The sequence below is a fragment of the Paecilomyces variotii genome, assembly GCF_004022145.1.
Source record: "Paecilomyces variotii strain CBS 101075 chromosome Unknown C8Q69scaffold_5, whole genome shotgun sequence".
Lineage (NCBI taxonomy): Eukaryota > Fungi > Ascomycota > Eurotiomycetes > Eurotiales > Thermoascaceae > Paecilomyces > Paecilomyces variotii.
The window spans coordinates 39,556-57,696 of NW_021167144.1; the positions used below are offsets into that span (position 1 = coordinate 39,556).

The 18,141-nt window shown below is 48.2% G+C and overlaps 8 protein-coding genes across 8 annotated transcripts; 4 read left to right on the forward strand and 4 right to left on the reverse strand.

Moving 5' to 3' along the window:
- Positions 1 to 144: 144 nt before the first annotated feature.
- Positions 145 to 2,344, forward strand: C8Q69DRAFT_250255 (hypothetical protein). Its single transcript, XM_028626578.1, has 6 exons — positions 145 to 558; positions 620 to 755; positions 813 to 996; positions 1,049 to 1,752; positions 1,806 to 2,120; positions 2,204 to 2,344. The coding sequence occupies exons 1-6, from the start codon at positions 493 to 495 to the stop codon at positions 2,230 to 2,232; spliced, it is 1,434 nt and encodes a 477-aa protein (XP_028484998.1). The 5' UTR covers positions 145 to 492; the 3' UTR covers positions 2,233 to 2,344.
- A 270-nt stretch (positions 2,345 to 2,614) lies between these two features.
- Positions 2,615 to 4,489, reverse strand: C8Q69DRAFT_498201 (oxidoreductase). Its single transcript, XM_028632294.1, has 4 exons — positions 4,306 to 4,489; positions 3,943 to 4,204; positions 3,369 to 3,870; positions 2,615 to 3,297 (listed from the first exon to the last, which is right to left on the reverse strand). Exons 1-4 carry the CDS (start codon positions 4,316 to 4,318, stop codon positions 3,007 to 3,009), a joined length of 1,068 nt encoding a protein of 355 aa, XP_028484999.1. The 5' UTR covers positions 4,319 to 4,489; the 3' UTR covers positions 2,615 to 3,006.
- A 255-nt stretch (positions 4,490 to 4,744) lies between these two features.
- On the forward strand, positions 4,745 to 7,365 carry C8Q69DRAFT_465680 (folic acid synthesis protein). Its single transcript, XM_028630504.1, has 5 exons — positions 4,745 to 5,142; positions 5,201 to 5,226; positions 5,327 to 5,670; positions 5,724 to 5,932; positions 5,988 to 7,365. The coding sequence occupies exons 1-5, from the start codon at positions 4,967 to 4,969 to the stop codon at positions 6,967 to 6,969; spliced, it is 1,737 nt and encodes a 578-aa protein (XP_028485000.1). The 5' UTR covers positions 4,745 to 4,966; the 3' UTR covers positions 6,970 to 7,365.
- On the reverse strand, positions 7,252 to 8,544 carry C8Q69DRAFT_444274 (hypothetical protein; the record flags this gene model as incomplete). Its single annotated transcript, XM_028628987.1, has 3 exons — positions 7,252 to 7,534; positions 7,740 to 8,219; positions 8,279 to 8,544. 3 exons carry the CDS (start codon positions 8,542 to 8,544, stop codon positions 7,252 to 7,254), a joined length of 1,029 nt encoding a protein of 342 aa, XP_028485001.1.
- Positions 8,545 to 9,370: 826 nt separating this feature from the next.
- On the reverse strand, positions 9,371 to 10,540 carry C8Q69DRAFT_465684 (hypothetical protein). The gene has a single exon (XM_028630505.1). It carries the CDS (start codon positions 10,391 to 10,393, stop codon positions 9,668 to 9,670), a length of 726 nt encoding a protein of 241 aa, XP_028485002.1. The 5' UTR covers positions 10,394 to 10,540; the 3' UTR covers positions 9,371 to 9,667.
- A 2,983-nt stretch (positions 10,541 to 13,523) lies between these two features.
- Positions 13,524 to 14,008, forward strand: C8Q69DRAFT_250373 (hypothetical protein). The gene has a single exon (XM_028626580.1). It carries the CDS (start codon positions 13,668 to 13,670, stop codon positions 13,938 to 13,940), a length of 273 nt encoding a protein of 90 aa, XP_028485003.1. The 5' UTR covers positions 13,524 to 13,667; the 3' UTR covers positions 13,941 to 14,008.
- C8Q69DRAFT_250355 (permease for cytosine/purines, uracil, thiamine, allantoin-domain-containing protein) lies at positions 13,704 to 15,621 on the forward strand. Its single transcript, XM_028626579.1, has 2 exons — positions 13,704 to 14,229; positions 14,287 to 15,621. Exons 1-2 carry the CDS (start codon positions 14,028 to 14,030, stop codon positions 15,390 to 15,392), a joined length of 1,308 nt encoding a protein of 435 aa, XP_028485004.1. The 5' UTR covers positions 13,704 to 14,027; the 3' UTR covers positions 15,393 to 15,621.
- Positions 15,622 to 16,482: 861 nt separating this feature from the next.
- Positions 16,483 to 17,958, reverse strand: C8Q69DRAFT_520126 (hypothetical protein; the record flags this gene model as incomplete). Its single annotated transcript, XM_028633485.1, has 3 exons — positions 16,483 to 17,335; positions 17,431 to 17,476; positions 17,530 to 17,958. The coding sequence occupies 3 exons, from the start codon at positions 17,956 to 17,958 to the stop codon at positions 16,677 to 16,679; spliced, it is 1,134 nt and encodes a 377-aa protein (XP_028485005.1). The 3' UTR covers positions 16,483 to 16,676.
- Positions 17,959 to 18,141: the final 183 nt, after the last annotated feature.

Genomic DNA, 18,141 nt, shown 5'->3' on the forward strand with positions numbered 1-18,141 from the left:
CGCGGATTATCGCGTGACAGTCGCTACAGGAGATTCAGGGGCATAAATCTTGTTGTACAGTAGCCAATTTTTACTTTAATTTCTGCCCAAACTATTACTCCGTAATAGAGTAATTACTCTCATTAGAGGAACTAAACGATGTATTATTATTACTTCAATCTCCCTTTTCTCAAAGCGCTCCACAACTCCGGCCGGCGGCGATAATTGCGATATTTATTATTTGCCTCGGAAGTTGAGGCGCTAACCCCATATTGGCAATCACCAAACCGCAAAAAGCCACAAATTGCCGATCCGGGAATCTGCAAATCCCACTTGGGACAGGCGGGAGCATCCTCCATCTCCGACCACGTTCCCTCCCGACTTCCTGGAAGCGTGTCCCCGAGAGAGCCATACACTCCAAGTTTCCCCCTCGGAGACTCCCTCGACAGCTTCTTTCTCTCCTCGATTCTTAGATTCTCTTGGCGCACACGTCTCATCATCCACTCACCCATCATGAGTGCCACCAAGGCGCAGTCGCAGAAGATCTTCGAGAAACTGAAGACAAAGCCCGCCAACAAAGTCCGCTGCCCCTTGCCCGGTCTGTTATTACACATTAGCGGCACTTGCTAACAGCTGGCAGATATGCTTTGACTGTGGCGCGAAGAACCCGACGTGGTCGTCTGTCCCCTTTGGAATATATCTCTGCCTGGACTGTTCGGCAAACCATCGTAACTTGGGTGTCCACATCTCGTTTGTCCGATCCACCAACCTTGACCGTATGGATACAACTGTCCGTTCATGAATAGCAACGAATGCTGATACGTGTGCTTTAGAATGGCAATGGGAACAGCTACGCCTCATGAAAGTTGGTGGAAATGAATCCGCCACCAAATACTTCCAGTCGCATGGTGGTTCCGCTGCGCTCGCAAGCAAGGACTCCAAAGTGAAGTACACCTCCAGCGCGGCGACCAAGTACAAGGAAGAGTTGAAGAGAAGGGCCGTTCTGGATGCGCAAGAGTGGGTGTTATGATATGGATGTACGGAAAGCAGTCTGCTAACGGGAACAAAGGTACCCAAATGAAGTTGTGATCACGGACGTCGCGGCCGCTAGCGAGGTGTCATCGAAAGACGGTGCTGATGACGACGATTTCTTCTCCTCGTGGGATAAGCCTGCCATCAAGAGACCCAGCAATCCTCCCTCCCGAACAGGCACTCCGCCAGTCGTCAGTCGGACCTCGTCTCCTTTCCTCACCACCGGTGCCAACGGTAATGGTTCGCGGCCGAAATCTCCCCTGACAGGCTCAGACAGTGCTTTGCCTCCCCCGACCGCAGTTAAGACGGGATCTGCCATTCGGAAAGCACCTTCCTCTGCTGGCGCGAAGAAAGGAAGTGTTCTCGGTGCCAAGAAGACCCAGAAACTGGGAGCAAAGAAGATTGTGGGCGCTGATGCGATTGATTTCGAGGAGGCTGAAAGAAAGGCAAAGGAGGAAGCTGAGCGGATCGAGAAGCTTGGCTACGATCCAGAAGCTGAACAGGCGGAAGCTGAGGCAAAGACAAAGGCAGCAGCCCCAGCTGCGAAGCTGGCTTCTCCTGCCCCGGTCAGCCCTAGTAGAAGCGTCAGTTCGGCTAGCAGGAGTCATGAGCGCAGCGCAAGCGAGGTGGAGCGCCTCGGTATGGGCATGTCACGTTTGGGTTTTGGACAAGTGAGCGCGAAAGCCGCTCCAAAGAAGCCAGGCTTTGGTGCCGTTGCCCCGGCTAAGTCTCCGGTTGATGGTATGTCAGATGCTATATCTTGCAATCGACTGTACTAATAACATTCCTTGCAGAGGAGGAACTGGAAGCTACCCGTGCCAAGTTCGGCAACCAGAAGGGTATCTCCTCTGACGAGTTCTTTGGACGGGAGAAGTTCGACCCGGCTGCCCAGGCTGAAGCCAAGTCCCGTCTCCAGAACTTCGAGGGCGCCACGGCTATCTCCAGCAATGCGTACTTCGGCCGACCCGAAGACGATCTCCCCGCTGTGGATGACTATGGCGATCTGGAGACTGCGGCGAAAGACTTCGTTCGACGATTCGGTATGACCGCCGGCGACGATCTTGAGAATCTGACGCAGGTTCTCGGTGAAGGTGCAAGTAGGTTACAAGGCGAGTTGCCTCTTTCTCAAACATATAATTGGATCGAGGCTCCCATTTCCAGGATAAGTCGCTGACGGTTATCAATCTTCTAGGGGCCATCCGCAACTACCTCAACAGCTAAACGACTTCGCTACCGGTTTCGACGACAACGACAAGATCTCTTTTCTACGTACGAGCATATGCGCTCCATGGCGCCAGCCAATTCTACATATCATTCTTCTCGTCTTATGCATACTCCCCTTCAGTCAGCTGTCTTCTTTCACCCCACATTCGATATTTATCCTAGACTTTAGCATTCAAGCACACGTTTGGCAGAGCCGGCGATCCTCATAGGTCTGGACTGAAATGGCCGAAATGCGTTTGTGCTGCGTTTGTACCAAGGAAGATGGATCTCTATTTGTGCTTCACGAATGCTGGATACTTCGATTCTGTTTCTCGATACTACTACTACTACTTATTTACCATTATCTTCGAGGAGTTTGTGTTAGAAAAATGAATAATATCTTGATAAAAGCGTATTGCGTTCAGTCCTCACTCTAGTGTCCTTACGGCAAAGCAGGTGCGTACGCAAAAGCCAACTGCCCTGTATAGTTATACAAATACAGCCGCGCGCCAAGGTAGGCAATTTGGAAGATCAAGAATACGTTCTGCCAGCGAATTCCCCACTAGAAAGAAATCATACGACGCCTAAAGGCGGTTGGTTGGTTGCTGGTATCACCCTTATTCCAGTTCTTCAAAAATAGAACCTGAAGCTAAAACTACTACTATGCATGCCATGACAAGAACCTCCTAATTGAAGAATAACTGGAATTTAAAAAAAAAAAACCAAACCAAAAGCAAATGCAGAGGAGCGAAGGGGAGCGGCCGTATCAAAACATATAAAAGAACATAACATCTAAAGCTTAGCAATCATCTTGTTGCCTTTCTGTAGCCAAGCAACGGCGTCGTTGACCAGTTCGTCAACGATGGCCTTAGCGGGCTTCTTCTCGTTGACGACGGCGGCAGCCTTGCCCATTAGGTAGGGACGGGCGTTGTCGAGAGTATCGTCGTCAACGTCATCGGGGAGGTTCTCCATGTCGTACTCGACGGGGATGATGCCCTTGGCGGTGAGCTCCTTGATTTCGTTTTGGCGGTTCTCTTCCCAGTTCTGGATGTATGCGTTGTTGCGGACACGGAGGGGACGACCCTGAGGCGGGGAATTAGTACTGTTCATAGTAGTAAAGTGGTGAGGATTTAAGGGAGAGATGTAGAGCGTACCGTGAAGATGATAGTGCGAACATTGTCATCAAATCCAGCGGTGCGGACAGCCTCCTGGTGAGCCTCGGGCGCACCAGCCTCATCAGAGAGGATGAAACGAGTACCGATCCAGACGGCAGAAGCGCCTAACATCAGAGCAGCAGCAACGGACTGGCCGCTGAACAGACCACCGGCAGCAATGACCTGCACGGGCTGACCGGTCAGAGGGCTCTTCTTGCCCTGGACCAGCTTGGCGACAGCAGGGATGAGGACAGTGGTGGGAACATCACCAGTGTGACCACCACCTTCTCCACCCTGGGCGCAGATAATGTCGGCTCCGGCATCGAGGGCCTTCTGAACGTGCTTGGGGTGGCCGATCATGTTCATGTAGAGAATGCCAGCCTTGTGTAGCTTCTCAACGACGGGCTTGGGAGCGACTCCGACGGCGGAAACAAAGAGCTTAGCACCACTCTCGATGATGATATCAACAAGCTCATTCAGCTTTCCCTTGGTGTAATCATAACTATCGGGAAGAAAGTCACATTAGCACTGTATACTACCCACGCTTCATCGTATGGATAGAGCTATCTCTTACTTGGTCTTTCGGGCACTTCCTCCGACCTGGGGGAGAAGGAGATCGACTCCGAACGGAGCATTCTTGTCGTTAAGGAAGCTCTTGAGTTCAGCGATCTGTTCCTTTAGCATCTCGGGGGTGTAGCCAACACCACCAATGACACCAAGACCACCCGCATTGGTGACCGCTGCGGCGAGCTTAGGACCAGCAGCAACGTTCATACCCGCCAGCAAGACGGGGTGGTTGATCTTCAGGAGATCAGTCACTGGAGTGCGGATTTTCTCTGTCAGATAAAGCTGTCAGCACAGTTGTCATCGTCTCAGGTTCGTTGCGAACTAGCGAAAACCGCAAAGGTGATCCAGTTGCGTCACAGGGAATACTCACGAGGAGAAGCCATGGTTGTTTTCTTTTAATTTCTAACCAACTGTTTCTCAGAAAGAGATACGAGACGAGATGAACCGTTTGTACCAAATAAAATAAAGCAGCGCAGCAAGAGCACGGGAGGGAGAGGGATTGATTATTGAACAGTAAGACACCGTAGCAATTGACCGTGAGCCTCGGTATATTTGCGGAGTAGCTCTGGCACGCGGGAACTGCTTTAGCCGGCCTGTGAGTGTGGGGTTAGACTACGGGTAGATAGTCTGGTACCTGGTGGGTACTTGATCGCGCTGCGTGTTTCCGCTGTGTTTTGCAGTACTGCTGGCGTACTTACTCTGCGCATCATACCACTGCGAGCTATCCAAGTCCCGAAGCGATCAGACGGGCTGTTCTGCGGTATAGTATTGATACGTTACTAAGTACTACATAATAGAACAAACGCTTGCTCCAGCTACACCATGTGAACCCTACCCACATATATGCCGCCTTGTTAGATCCGAATGTTCATCTCATCAATTCGAGAATTCGTATGGTAGTCAACAAGGTCAGGTCATGTGACTTCGCGACAGACGCAAAAAGAAAAGTGGCGGCTCGTGCGACTCGTGACGCATTCGCCGCCACAGTCGATCTGCTCGAGTAAGATCGAGATGTCTTTTCGGCGCCAGCCATGAAAGGTAGAATAACGAGCCGCTGGACTTCCGGCGCAGAGTGGTCGTCCTACCTGAATTCAACGTCCAACGTCTCGATCTTCGCAGGCCCAGTGCGACGAGACACGCCCATCAGACCTTTTTCGATTCTCTTGAGCAGGGGCTTTTCTAGTACTCCCAGTAAGAAGCAGACCTTGTGAGAAGCTACTTGAAGATCTGTTATCTTTTTGGTCCTCTTCTGACGTTGCTAGTAGTAATCTCTCGGCGCCAATCAGTTTGGGTAAGTCTTTGATATAATTGTTAGCGTAATAGCTTCTGTAGCTGCCCGTCTTGACCGGAGGCGACAAACATCAGTGAGATCCGTGCTGATTGCCCTGCAGGTCGGATCTCCCAGGCTGATGGGTTCTGTCAACCATTGAATAGAGTGTCTGTCAGGAATGGCAAATATCACGCTCAGTGTCCCTCAGTCAGGTATTTCTCTTGTTCAAAGGTTCCTATGAGAGAGAATCGGTCCAAGTCAACAATGCCTCTCACGAACGGGAGTCAATCCCACCGGGCTTTCATTGCTCTAGGGAGCAACGTTGGTGATCGTATTGAAACGATTGAAAAGGCACTTCTCGAACTGGACCGGGCCGGTATCAGAGTAAAAAGAACCAGTTCTCTGTTCGAGACCGCACCTATGTATGTCCTTGACCAGGAGCCATTTATTAATGGTGTTTGCGAGGTGCGTCGAGGAACTCTACTTTCTCGCATTCATTGCTCATTTAGCATTCTCAGGTTGAAACAACCATGGAGCCAATCGAACTTTTGGATACGCTCCAAGCCATTGAGACGGGCCTGGGGCGCTACAAGACGATTGACAAGGGGCCACGGTCTATCGATCTCGATATTCTGCTGTATGGCAATGACATCGTATCCCATCCGCGTCTCAAGATCCCCCACGCCTTGATGCTGGAGCGGGAGTTCGTCCTTAGACCACTCTGCCAGTACGGCTGCACTCTTCTGGAACCCTTTGGGCACGAAGATTGACATATATCCCAGGTTGATTCCTCATGAGCGACCTCCTCTCCCAGGGGAGAATTTAACTTATCTCTCCTACCTGAACTCTCTACCTCCGTCAGAGACGCCTCCCGCTCTCACGTCGCCAATCTCCTCCTCGTTCCCATCTTTACATCCTTCGGATCCGAAGCGCCGCACTCATGTTATGGCTATTCTGAACATGACTCCCGATTCCTTCTCCGACGGTGGATTGCATTCGCCCGATGACTTCTCTGCTTTAACTGCAACAGTGCGCAGATTCATCGCAGCTGGAGCTACCATGATTGACATTGGGGGTGAGAGCACTCGCCCTGGCTCTGCTCCTGTGGGTGAGGAAGAAGAACTAGCCCGCGTCATTCCCGCTATTCGTCACATCCGTACCTCTATCCCTGAAGCCCGCAACGTTGCTATTAGTATCGACACATACCGTGCTCGTGTGGCTGCCGAGGCTTGCGCCGCCGGTGCAGATATCATCAACGATATCTCCGCGGGAACTCTAGATCCTGAGATGCTACCTACAATGGCCAAGACTGGCAAGTCAGTTATCCTGATGCACATGCGTGGCGATCCCTCGACCATGACCAAACTGATAGACTATCCTGGGGGCATCATCCAAGGCGTAGGATCGGAACTTCTGGAGCGTGTCCGTGCCGCTGAAAACGCAGGCGTGCGTCGTTGGCGCATTATTCTCGACCCAGGGGTCGGATTTGCGAAGAACCAATCCCAGAACCTCACGTTGCTCCGAGACATGCAACAACTGAGAACCAACGTCGAAGGACTGGAATGCTTTCCTTGGCTCGTAGGTACGAGTCGGAAGGGATTCATTGGGCGGATCACCGGTGTGGAAAAGGCCAGCGACCGAGGATGGGGCACAGCTGCCGCAGTCACTGCCAGCGTCGCAAGCGGCGCAGATATTGCGCGAGTACATGATGTCCCAGAGATGTGCCAGGTGGTGAAAATGGCTGATGCCATTTACAGAGTTTAGATGAATAGTCTTTATATTCTGCACTGTGCTACATATATAGAGGTTGGCTTTTGTATGAATATGTATGATGTGCATGAGATACATGTAAATAAAAAAAAAAGTTGGAGAAGTAGCTCGTCCTCTGGGCCATTTGTTACGTAGATCAAACTGATATTGACCTTTCCCGAATATATATATATGTAATAGAGAACTTGGTAACTATCTGAGGAAAAGAACCAATGTTTTGTGATCAGACCAATCAGATCCCCTCAGATGCAGACGCCGCGTCTCTGGCCTTCTTATTCACTTATATTCAGGTAGTGCCGCAGTATAATTGCACAGAATTACCACCTGGTGCAGGAAGCAGCAGTAGGCAGGGTGAGCAGGTTGACGGTGACTGAAAGGTCGAAATGAAATTGGACCTGTAGTGGTGCTGAGGATGCTGCCGCCGCCCTGGCGCCACGAACGGTCGATCCAGGCACCGGTCAGGGAATCACGTGCAGCATCCGGGGTGAGTCGAGTGCGTGGAGAGAAGGAAGAAGTTACTGTGAACCACGTGGGAAAAGCGGCGTACTTGATTTCCATACTTTGGGGAATGTAGTGATATTTAGAATGATGCAAATATACAACGGCTCTGAACCTAGTACCCTTACATCCAGGGTGATTAATGAGTGCGAAGGTGAGAATTAGAATTCATTTGGATTAGCTACAAGGTAGATAAGGACAAATTGAGCTGCTCAGAGAGGCGGTCGCGTGTCTGTCGAACCTCAGAAGCGCGCTATAACTCCCACCTTCTGGCCGGGGCGCTCAGAAGAAGTCGAGCAAAAAGCTCAATGTTTGCGTTATCCTTCCGTTCGAAGCTATAGAGCTTTGACTGTCCGATAATGACTTCATCGTCCTTTATGCGAGCGTAAAATACTCGCGCGTGTTGAGGGCCGAGAAACGACAACATTAATATAGGGAATGTCTTCTCACGTTCAAAGACTAATTTGCCGTCGTATGTTTCATCCCATAGCTCGAATGCGGACTCCCATTCCTGAGGAGGAATTTTTGGCTGGTCTGCTCTGTTTCGCATAGCGCAAACCAGAGGTATCAGTTCCTCGTAGAAGATAGAATTATCTTGACCAACGCGGTCTACAGTTGTTGTCATAGTAATATGCGGCCGAGTAGGGTATCCATTCTCTTTCGGAGCCTCCAGGATTGTGTGGGTTCTCCAAAACCAAACATTTCCACTGTCTAGGCCTCCCCCCCACAGAAACGGGTCCGGATCTCTGTAAGTTCAGTCAGTGGTCATATAGCTTTTTCATTTTTGTAGACTGTACCAGCTTACTTTATGTCACTCAGATTCATGCTGAAATAGCTGTACTTGCTCCTGACCGGATTGAGAGCAAAAGAGGTTATGTATTGTAAGACTTCTGCACCACGAGCTTCCGAAGACCAGGCAAAGTTGTGATGTCCTTTAGGTCTCTCAGCTTCAGGCCTTTCAGAAGGCTCCAGGTACTTCGGAAATGGTTCTATTTTTTCTCGTAGGGGGTCTGTCCTGAACATGTTATGTCGGGGCATTGAGAATAAGAAAGGTGGATCGTCGACAGTCATGGAAACACCAGTGTGAGGGTCTATCTCGAGAGGATGGACCCTGATATTGAGCCGCGTGAGAATGTCATCGCCAACAATTCCTCTTCCTTCGAGATACCGAGTTTCTCTGGATGAGCCAGAGTTTTATATAGGACATTTAGAACGTCGCGCGCCTCTTTCCTCGGCGCTGTGTTCGGCATTCTGAAGATGAGAAGCGGGGGTGAATTTGAATAGGCAAACTTGGAAGTGCAGAGCTGAAGATAATGAAAAGCCTCAAGCTCTGTTTATCTGGCTACGTGCACCGACCAAGGCCTATCATGAAAGACGACGGCGATAGCCAACAGACCCTAGAGGACAGCTATAGCCTACAGGGGACCGAGGAAGCAATAAGAATGATAGCATAAAGAGAAGTTCTTAGATGGTGGTGCGAAAGATCGAGTGAGTCGAAAAAGAGAAGTGAGTTGAAAAAAGAGAAGTGAGATGTAACACTGAGTCATTGTGGTATTCACCCAAGGCAGCAGGGCGGTAAGTTGTCCCAGGTCACTATGATACGAGAAGACGAGATAGTTCCGGATTGTCGCTATGTACAGTACCATAGGGTCGCGGCGGGTGCCTGTTGATTGTCGAATCACGTGCAGGGTCCAGGCAACTAGCGAGCTCACGTAAGCAAGACGTACCGACGAGATCTACATATCAATTTTCGAATACAACAGAACTTAGAAAAGACATCTCAATGGAAATATGGTAATGAACGCTAGCTATGCAAAAACAAACAGATTTGGCCTTTACCGACTTTGCAATCGCTCCGAGATAACTGAGGTTGCGAAGATTATTATTGCCATAATGCTTTATGTCTAGAGGTCTCAAGTGCACTCAAGCACTTGTGACTTTCTAGTCTGTAAAGTATTATGGCAATAATAATCTTCGCAACCTCGGTCATCTCAGCGCGATTGCCAAGTTGGTATGGGCCGAATCTGTTCATCTTTGCGTGGCTGGCATTCGTTACTATACCTCTATCAAGATATCTTTTCCAAGTCCTATTGTACTCGAAAATTGAGACGTAGATCTCGTCTCCGTCTTGCGAGACGAGAGCTCGCCTTATTCCATTAGATAGATTTCCTCACAAGGTAGCATGGAGTGGTACTTACCAGCGCCTGGGCACCGCGTCAGGATACTCCTTAATGGAGGCGATGACCTGAGCGGTTTCCTGCTTCTCCACTTGGGGAGTATGCCTGTCCCTCGGGCCTACCTTGCATTCCATAAATGCGACGATCTGGTTGCCTATGACCAGTTGATACTGGCCATCAGTGACGGCCGTAAAGGCTCGTCTCTGTCCCCCGTGGACCCCAAAGTTGGCCTCCAGAGAGATTCCCTGGGCGTTCCATTGGCCGCTGAGCGGCGCAGCCAACATTGCCAAGGCTTGCAGGAACGAAACCAAGGAGGTGTTTACGGCCGCCTCCGACCTTCTGGTCAACTTTGACCTCCCTCTATAAACTGCAGCAATTGCTTGCTGCTGTTGTGCCAATAGCACCTTAAACAAAGTATTCAAGGTCCATTGGGCAAAATGCCCGGGGCCCAAGATACCTGCTCCAACTCTCTGGGCATATTCTTGAAAATTTTGGTTGGTAACCAAGAGACCAGCTTGCTGGTAAGAAGGGGCAAGCCCAAAAATGGCCGGAGTGAATATTTTTCTTGTCCTCGGAAAAATTGTACGAAATAGGAGAAATTGCTCCTCTGTAATATCGGAGCCTGACCGCATATTCGTACATTGGATTAGAGACATGCCGGCCACATTGTACTGGCGGGCTTCAGCTTCCCAGGCCGCCACAGTCGCCGGCAGACGAAGAGAGGAGTTGGTGCTTGAGGCCATGGTGGATAGTGAGGAGGGCGAGAATGAGCTTGTGGAAAGAGGGTGGGAGCTGGACTGATACGTGTTTAGGGAAACAGTAGTTGTTTATATTTAGGAGTCCTTTGTGTTATAGACTAAGACCTGCTAGACACGACTGATACACAACAGGAATAGGCGCCTCTTCGTCATTCCTGCTGGAGGGGATTGTCCCAATTATGTTCTCAATGCTTGTCCTTATTATTATCCGAGATATAATTAGGTTATGCTCTTTCTATCTTTTTGCTTCCTCTAAAACAAATGAATATCGCAATGTAATTTGCAAGGATATCAGTACCGAGGTATCTCTTCTTTCCAAACATATCCAGCCAGCGCCTCTAGGGCCTGATAACTATCCAAACAAAAGAAACCAAATAGAACGGGAGCAGTTAACCGGCATGGGATCAGAAATAGTACAATGGCAATCAAAAGTTTAAAAGAAAAAAGGCCTCGGGGATTAAGATTCCACCACAACGGCCAATGCGTAATATCCTCCACCGTGTACTTATACAAACGCTAGATCACCGCGCAGACTCCCCATAATAGTCCAATAAATACTGTTGGTGTCCTTAACACTAATGAGCCGTTATTCCTCATTCTCAGCCAATCTCTATTATTGGTCACTATAGTTGTTAGGATTATTATTATGTCTATATCCGCCCGTCCGCATTAAACTTATATGTTATACTTAACTCTTTATTGAATCCGATTCCCCTATATACTTAATTTCTATTATATCTACCCTCTTTGGTGCATCCATAGAGGCCGTCCAAGTATATATAATAGGGTATACCTTATACCACCAGCACTGGCCATTTAGCTATTTGCACTTATTAATTAAATTGTAATAGTCCTCTGAACCCGTTAGAGAGTCTCCGGACTCCTGACAATGGTTACTTACCAGGCTACCTTAGCCCAGACTGCCCTGGCTCCAGAAGCGAGGAAGAGGTGTAATAATTTCACTGTACTTTTTGGCGAAGTTGGGTTGGCTACCTTATTTCTGCGCGTTTAATATCTGGGATAGTGGCCATACCTAGGCGGAATACCAAATATTATTGGTATAGATTAAACCCAATATTACCATTAAGATAGGCCGTGGAGGTAACTATCGGATCTCATCCATATATATAGAGATTAATCCAGCTATCTCCACATTACTTAATATCCTCCGTACTTTCTTAAGCGCTTATAAACCCAACAATATCTTACTATTTAAATAAGCTAAAAATATTGGGCTATTAGAGTTTCTACTCTTTACATAACTATAAATAAATACTTTAAGTAATTTACTTTTGGAAAGAATAGAGCTGCTTGGATTAATAGGCCTCAGACTAAAATATTTTGGGTAATTATATACTCTTAAAAAGTAACTATACCTGCTTTGGGGCGGTTTAGGAAAGAATGGTATTATATTCTTAATACTAATATTATTACTCTAAAATTGTAAGGAACTCCTAGGCGCCAGCCAGTTCCTAGAAACCCTTCAGCCAAAAAGACTACACAAAGTAATAGCCGCTGGGCTATTACGGGCTGGCACCCCTTATAAGCTTTAACTGAACCCCTCGAGACCGCGCTTCTTACAAAAGAATCAGAAAACCAGATGTAAGGACGGGACGCGCGTAGCGCGGCCTAAGTGCTTGTTGAAATACAGACTTGGAGTTCTACGCGTGATGAAAATCTCGATTCCTCCTATTTTTAGGAGATAAATATGGAGTGAAATTTCCCCCGTACTCAAACAAACAAGGAATAGATAGATATCTAGGCCACGTGCAGCGGAGGTGTCCGGCTTCAGGGCCTGCCATCCGCCATGCTCCGTACACCCCAATATCAGCCCCCCGTCCACATTGACGATCAATATTCTTTGTCTCTCAGAGTGTATCCTGGACTACGAGGTTTCTAGCACGAGAGGAACCTCTAGATGAACAATCCTCCACGTCGAAACGCGGACGATCTCGAGATCTGGTGCTGCAGGCGATCATCCCCACGAGTCATCCCCCACGAGGTTATCCTTGCAGCTCCTTTGGGATGTTCACATCTCCAATATCCAAGCTGAAACTGAATAAACTCGGTCCTTATCTTCTCGAAGTCGATTTAGACTATGCAGACGTGAGTTTCCGCGGCCATCCCCCTGCTGCGGATTTCTCAACCCTTGCGGGACCCGGGGAGCCCCGGATTGTATCCACAAAATGCTAATCTTGACTTTAGAGTACTTACAGATCCTAGCTTTATCCTCGTTCTTTGTCAATTATACCATAATTGCAGGCTCACCAGTGGACAACCCGGATGATGCACTCACTACCTGCTTGTTTCAGTAATGATGGGACGGCCCGGGCGCAAAAGATTTGTGCAACGCGGTCAATAATGCGTTGCACAGTACTTACAAGGCTGTTAAGGAAGCATGGAATCTGGTTTCATGTTATGATATGGTAAAATGAATATGGGAACTCTAGGAGCAATCAATTCAGCAGCAATATGACGCAGCGTCGCATACAGAGTTGAGAGCATTGAGAGCATTGGCCCCCAAAGCGATCGATTCCTAAGCTGTTCAAGAGTGATGTTACTTCGGAGCTCGCCGTGCCTGTTAGGCCTGTTAGCGATGTGCACCACGGCAAGAATGCGACATGGCGGGCGTTATCAAGGATGATATGGTTGATCAACGTTTCTGGGGATTGATAATTATCTATTGAAGAACAGTCATATCGCGGGTCATAGTTATTATTATCTCTGGCTGGTTCAACCGTGCTTATCGTCCTCCGCCACCCGACCTTTTATTGCGGTTATGATTCGCTTACAAGGACCGTTTCGGCCAGCGTCGGCACAGTCTGCTAGTCAAAGCTTGGGGTGTCTAGCCTATCAGAATAACATGCGACAAGATATCCAGTGGTCACAGATAAGCCGGACAATCTTGGCGGCGTCTGGATCTTGCTCGGGCCCTGGATCAAACCTTTCTGGGAGGAAATCCGGAGCTTGACATGCCACGCGACAGTAGGACTAAGTACACGATCCCCTGTTTGAACATAGGGCTACCACCGATTCTATCTAGGTGGGCCCCCGCGATGCACGGTGGGAGAGGAATTTTTTATCGCGACACGAGGCACGTATTAAAAAGGCTCTCGTCCCTGCCCACGCGATCATGACGAGCTCTTCGTCCTGGTTTGCCCCGCGCCGCTGGTCAGCATCGCTGCGTTGACAGCCTGCCCTCTGTCTTTTTAAGCTCTGTCACAATCCCTCCCCATAGCGGTCGTCCAACGGGCCAACGATGTTTTGGAAATCCCCAGAGGTCGCCGCGACGAGCTCCGGCTTCGAGCAGGACCTCGAAAAAAGTCCTGGGGTGGGAAATTCCCCCGTCGACGACAATCACAGCAATGGAGCTGTGCCGGGGGAGACTTTTGTATACGGCAATTCGCTCTATGCAAAGGTCCAGCGCTGGGCGGGAAAGCTCAATATCGAGCAGAGAGGCATTGAGCGCGTTCCAGAGAACGAGAGGACGGATACCTCCTATGTGAATATTGGCAGCATGGTGTGTCTCTAAATTTCATTTGCGTTCTATCTATGCAACTAGCATTCCTCATGAAGCGCGCGGCGCTGACGACCACCTGAATAGTGGCTGGCAGCAAATATGGTGGTCAGTTCATTCGCCATTGGAGTGCTAGGCAAATCGCTTTTCTACCTCGGTTTCGTCGATGCGTGTCTGGTGATTCTGTTCTTCAACTTGCTGGGCATCATGACGGTCTGCTTCTTTTCGTCCTTCGGGCCCGCCTTCGGATTGCGACAGATGGTGCTGTCACGCTTCTGGTACGGCTGGTGGGGAGTTAAATTGAGTGAGTGTTACAATGAAACATTTAAGTGCAAGACAAATTGCTTATATTGGTTTTCAGTCGCCATCTTTAATATCCTCGCCTGTATCGGCTGGTCTTCAGTCAACACTATTGTTGGCGCCCAACTCATCCACACGGTCAACAATGATGTTCCCGGCTTCGCTGGTATCATCATCATCGCTGTCTGCACATTCGTCATTACCCTGTTCGGATATAAAGTCGTGCACGCCTATGAGTACTGGAGCTGGATTCCCACCTTTATCATTTTCTTGATCGTCCTCGGTGTGTTTGCGCACTCCGGCGCCTTTGTGAATATTCCATGGGAGGTTGGTACGTCCGAGTTGGGTGGAGTCCTTTCCTTTGGCTCCACCGTTTATGGTTTCGCGACGGGCTGGACCAGCTATGCAGCGGACTACACTGTCTACCAGCCATCCAACCGCAGCCGTACCAAGGTCTTCTTTGCGACATGGATTGGACTTATTATCCCGCTGCTATTTACTGAGATGCTCGGTGCAGCACTCATGACGGCAACTAGCCTCAACGATGGGAATAACATCTACCAGGAAGGCTATACAGCTTCAGGAACAGGTGGTCTGCTAGGCGCAGTGTTGTTCCCGCCTCTCGGCAGATTTGGAAAGTTCTGTGTGATCATTCTAGCCTTGTCGATCATTGCAAACAACTGTCCGAATATCTACTCTGTTGCCTTGACTCTTCAGGTGATGGGTCGCTGGACTCAACGCGTTCCACGGTTCATTTGGACGCTCCTGGGAACATGTGTTTACATCGCCATCGCCATCCCCGGCTACTCCCAATTCGAGGCCGTCCTGGAGAACTTCATGAACTTCATCGGATACTGGCTTGCCATCTACGAAGGCATTGCCTTGACGGATCATTTCGTCTTCAAGCGTGGCTTCTCCGGCTACCGCCCTGAGATCTACGACCAACCCGACAAGCTCCCTCCTGGAATCGCCGCCGTCCTTGCCTTCGGCTGCGGCGTCGTGGGTATGGTCATGGGTATGAGCCAGCAGTGGTTCGTAGGCCCTATTGCCCAACACGCAGGCGCCCCACCGTATGGTGGTGACGTCGGTTTCGAATTGGGCTTCGCTTTTGCTGCAGTTGGTTACTTCTTTTTGAGGCATATTGAGCTGAGGATATTTAAGCGATAGGGAGGTTCTGGTTCATTGGGGAGTTGACTCTTGCATAATTCCATATTTTTGGATCGCGCGGTTTTAAGTGGATATTGCATTATTTTCGGTGCATAGTATTGTAGTATATATATATATTTCTGAGTGTCTTCCTATATTTAATAATCTCTCTATATGTAAATGGCTTAACGAAAAAGGAAAAGCATATGTCCATGAATAATAATTGTGACACCCGAAAAGATTAATAATTCAATTGGCATCATGCTATTATTCATCAAGGACACTTTTCTGAGAAAGAAAATCCATTCGTAGCGCCATGACGGATAATAGGGATCTAAGACCACAAAAGCAAGAAAAGAATGGAAGAAAAGCACTCAATACGATAAGTAACAGGATCTCGATTGCTTGAAGAGCTAACTAGAGGATACCGAAATCGATCAACTATTTATGTATATCCTTGGACTTCGTCCTAATTAAACACTGTCTGGAGCACTACTACCTCAGCCACTGTTTCTGTGTATTTCTTACTTCCGGCGTGTCTGCTTTGATTCTATATAGGTGGAAATAAGTGGCGTCATATTGTTTATTCTATACCCTTTATATAGATAGGGTAATAGTGGCGTTTTGCAGCTCGTCTCTAATAAAGCAGTTGGGTGCTGATAGAATGGAAGCAATAGATATATCATCAATCGAGAGATATTCACTTATTCAGGGGCATTATTATTGACGTCGAGGATGATACAACGTAAGAGTGGTTCACAGTTCAGGATTGCAGAGCCAGAATGATACACTATATGATTGGCTTTATTCCAGAAGAGAAGCACAAATAAGAGAAATAATGAGATACTTATTGTATTTTGCATTTCGTACTAAGTACATGACCACCTCGTGCGTGTAGTGTTTTCGAGAAAGAAAATGAGCAATTTAACACTTCAAGGGCTGCTTCGTCGGGGAGAAATTGGAAACAAATTTGTGAGACAAGCATTGATGTGATTTTTTATCGTTATTTTTTTTTTTTTTTTTTGGTACGGGAATTGAACGAAGGCGAGGGGATGAAATGTGGAAGAATGGTATGAAGATGAACTTTTATGTAGGCAATTCAGTGTTCAGACTTCAGAGGGGCATTTATGGCTCGAGTGCTGGTGGTAGAAATGAAGAGGAAACAATTCGGAAAGATAATCCGGAGTCACAAAAAGAAATCAATATTCGATTCCACCGTTGAAAACATGAAGAATGTGTCAAGCGGACCAGAATAGCAACGTCATATCCGGTCAGTTATGGAGCTGCCGCGTTCCATGATCACTATCACTGCGCTTGAGAATACGGCTGGAGATCATCGTACTCCGTTTTCACCAGAAGACTTTCTTTCTTGGAAGGAGACTCTAAGCCGTCCATGTGGTCATCCTCGGATTCTTTCTTAACCCGTTGGAGCTGGCTCTGACGATTTAGATGGGCAGAGACAGTTTCACTGAGCTTCACAAGGATGGTTGCCTTCTCAATCTGTATCCATGTCCCATTGCCATTTCCTTGTCGAAAGAGGGCTGGAAAGATTACCAGGAGGCATTGACCTATTCTTTGGTTAGACGGCAAAACAGCCAGTTTTTCTTTTTTGACTTCGTTGTGCGTCTGGCTATCAACGATGACAAATTTCGTAACACTAGATTTTGAGAGTCTCTTGAGTTCTCGCAGCTCCTCATCACTATTGTCGTACCATTTCCAATGATATGATTCGGGTGTGTAGCTCATTTCTTCTGCGAGTTTTGCAGCGGGCAGTAATACTCGACGTCGGAGATCATCCATTACCCCTAGGGGATCGGATAGGTCTATGTCAATAAAGGAAAGCGTGCTCAGTATTTCACTGTTTAGCGTTCCTATCTGCGCATGCAGCTCCCTATTATAGGCCTCTCTGATAACATGAGCGCGCATGGTATTGGACCTCCAGGCATTTATTGCTTCTTTATCTCCTACATGCTCTAAATTAGCAACCATAATGAAGAACATGACAACAGTATATAAACATCTTCTGACGGTTTAAAGTATGGGCCTCATTGTAACGTACCGTTTAGTTCCCCCATGCTCGTCTCAAGGGAGATCATGAAGTTCTTCTGACTCTTCTCAGCAACAAGAGCCCATGGTTCGAAGAACATTCTCCAAACACGTTGACAAATAACCGCACAGAAAACCTCAGAGCATGTTCTGCCGGAAGTTGTGCCATGTTGCTTTGGTATTCTTGGGTGAGTGTAGCAGCAGGCAAAAGCCACACCCAGTCTTCAACAGACCCACGAAGCGTGCTATACTCTCCACGGAGCCTTGAGTCATCGAGTGATGAAGTGGGCAAAGTCTTAAGAAGCCTCTTCGTGGAGTCGCTGACTGCATTTTCGAGCTTGCAGATCTGCACTTCTGCAGCCTTCAACTCTAGATCCTTTTGCCGAATCTCCGCGGCCATGGCTGTGACAAGCGAACACAGATCTTCACTTGCGTTCCCCATGAGATTAGCCAATACATGGGCTCTACTGACAAGGCATTCCTCTGGTCTCTCAGTGTTCCTATGTCCGTCACTATCACCCTCAGCGCTGGTGTACGGCATGTTTTCGAAAAGCAAATGCTGCTATATCTGATTCTGGTCAGTCTGTGTCAGTTGTAGTGATCATATAAAGCACAGAGTTTCTGTCAATTGAATTACCATCCGAATAAGCTGTGTGGGATGTCAGGTAAAGAGATCATCTAAGGAAAGTACTGAAGAGGAATATTAAGCCACTGCTTGGCAGGT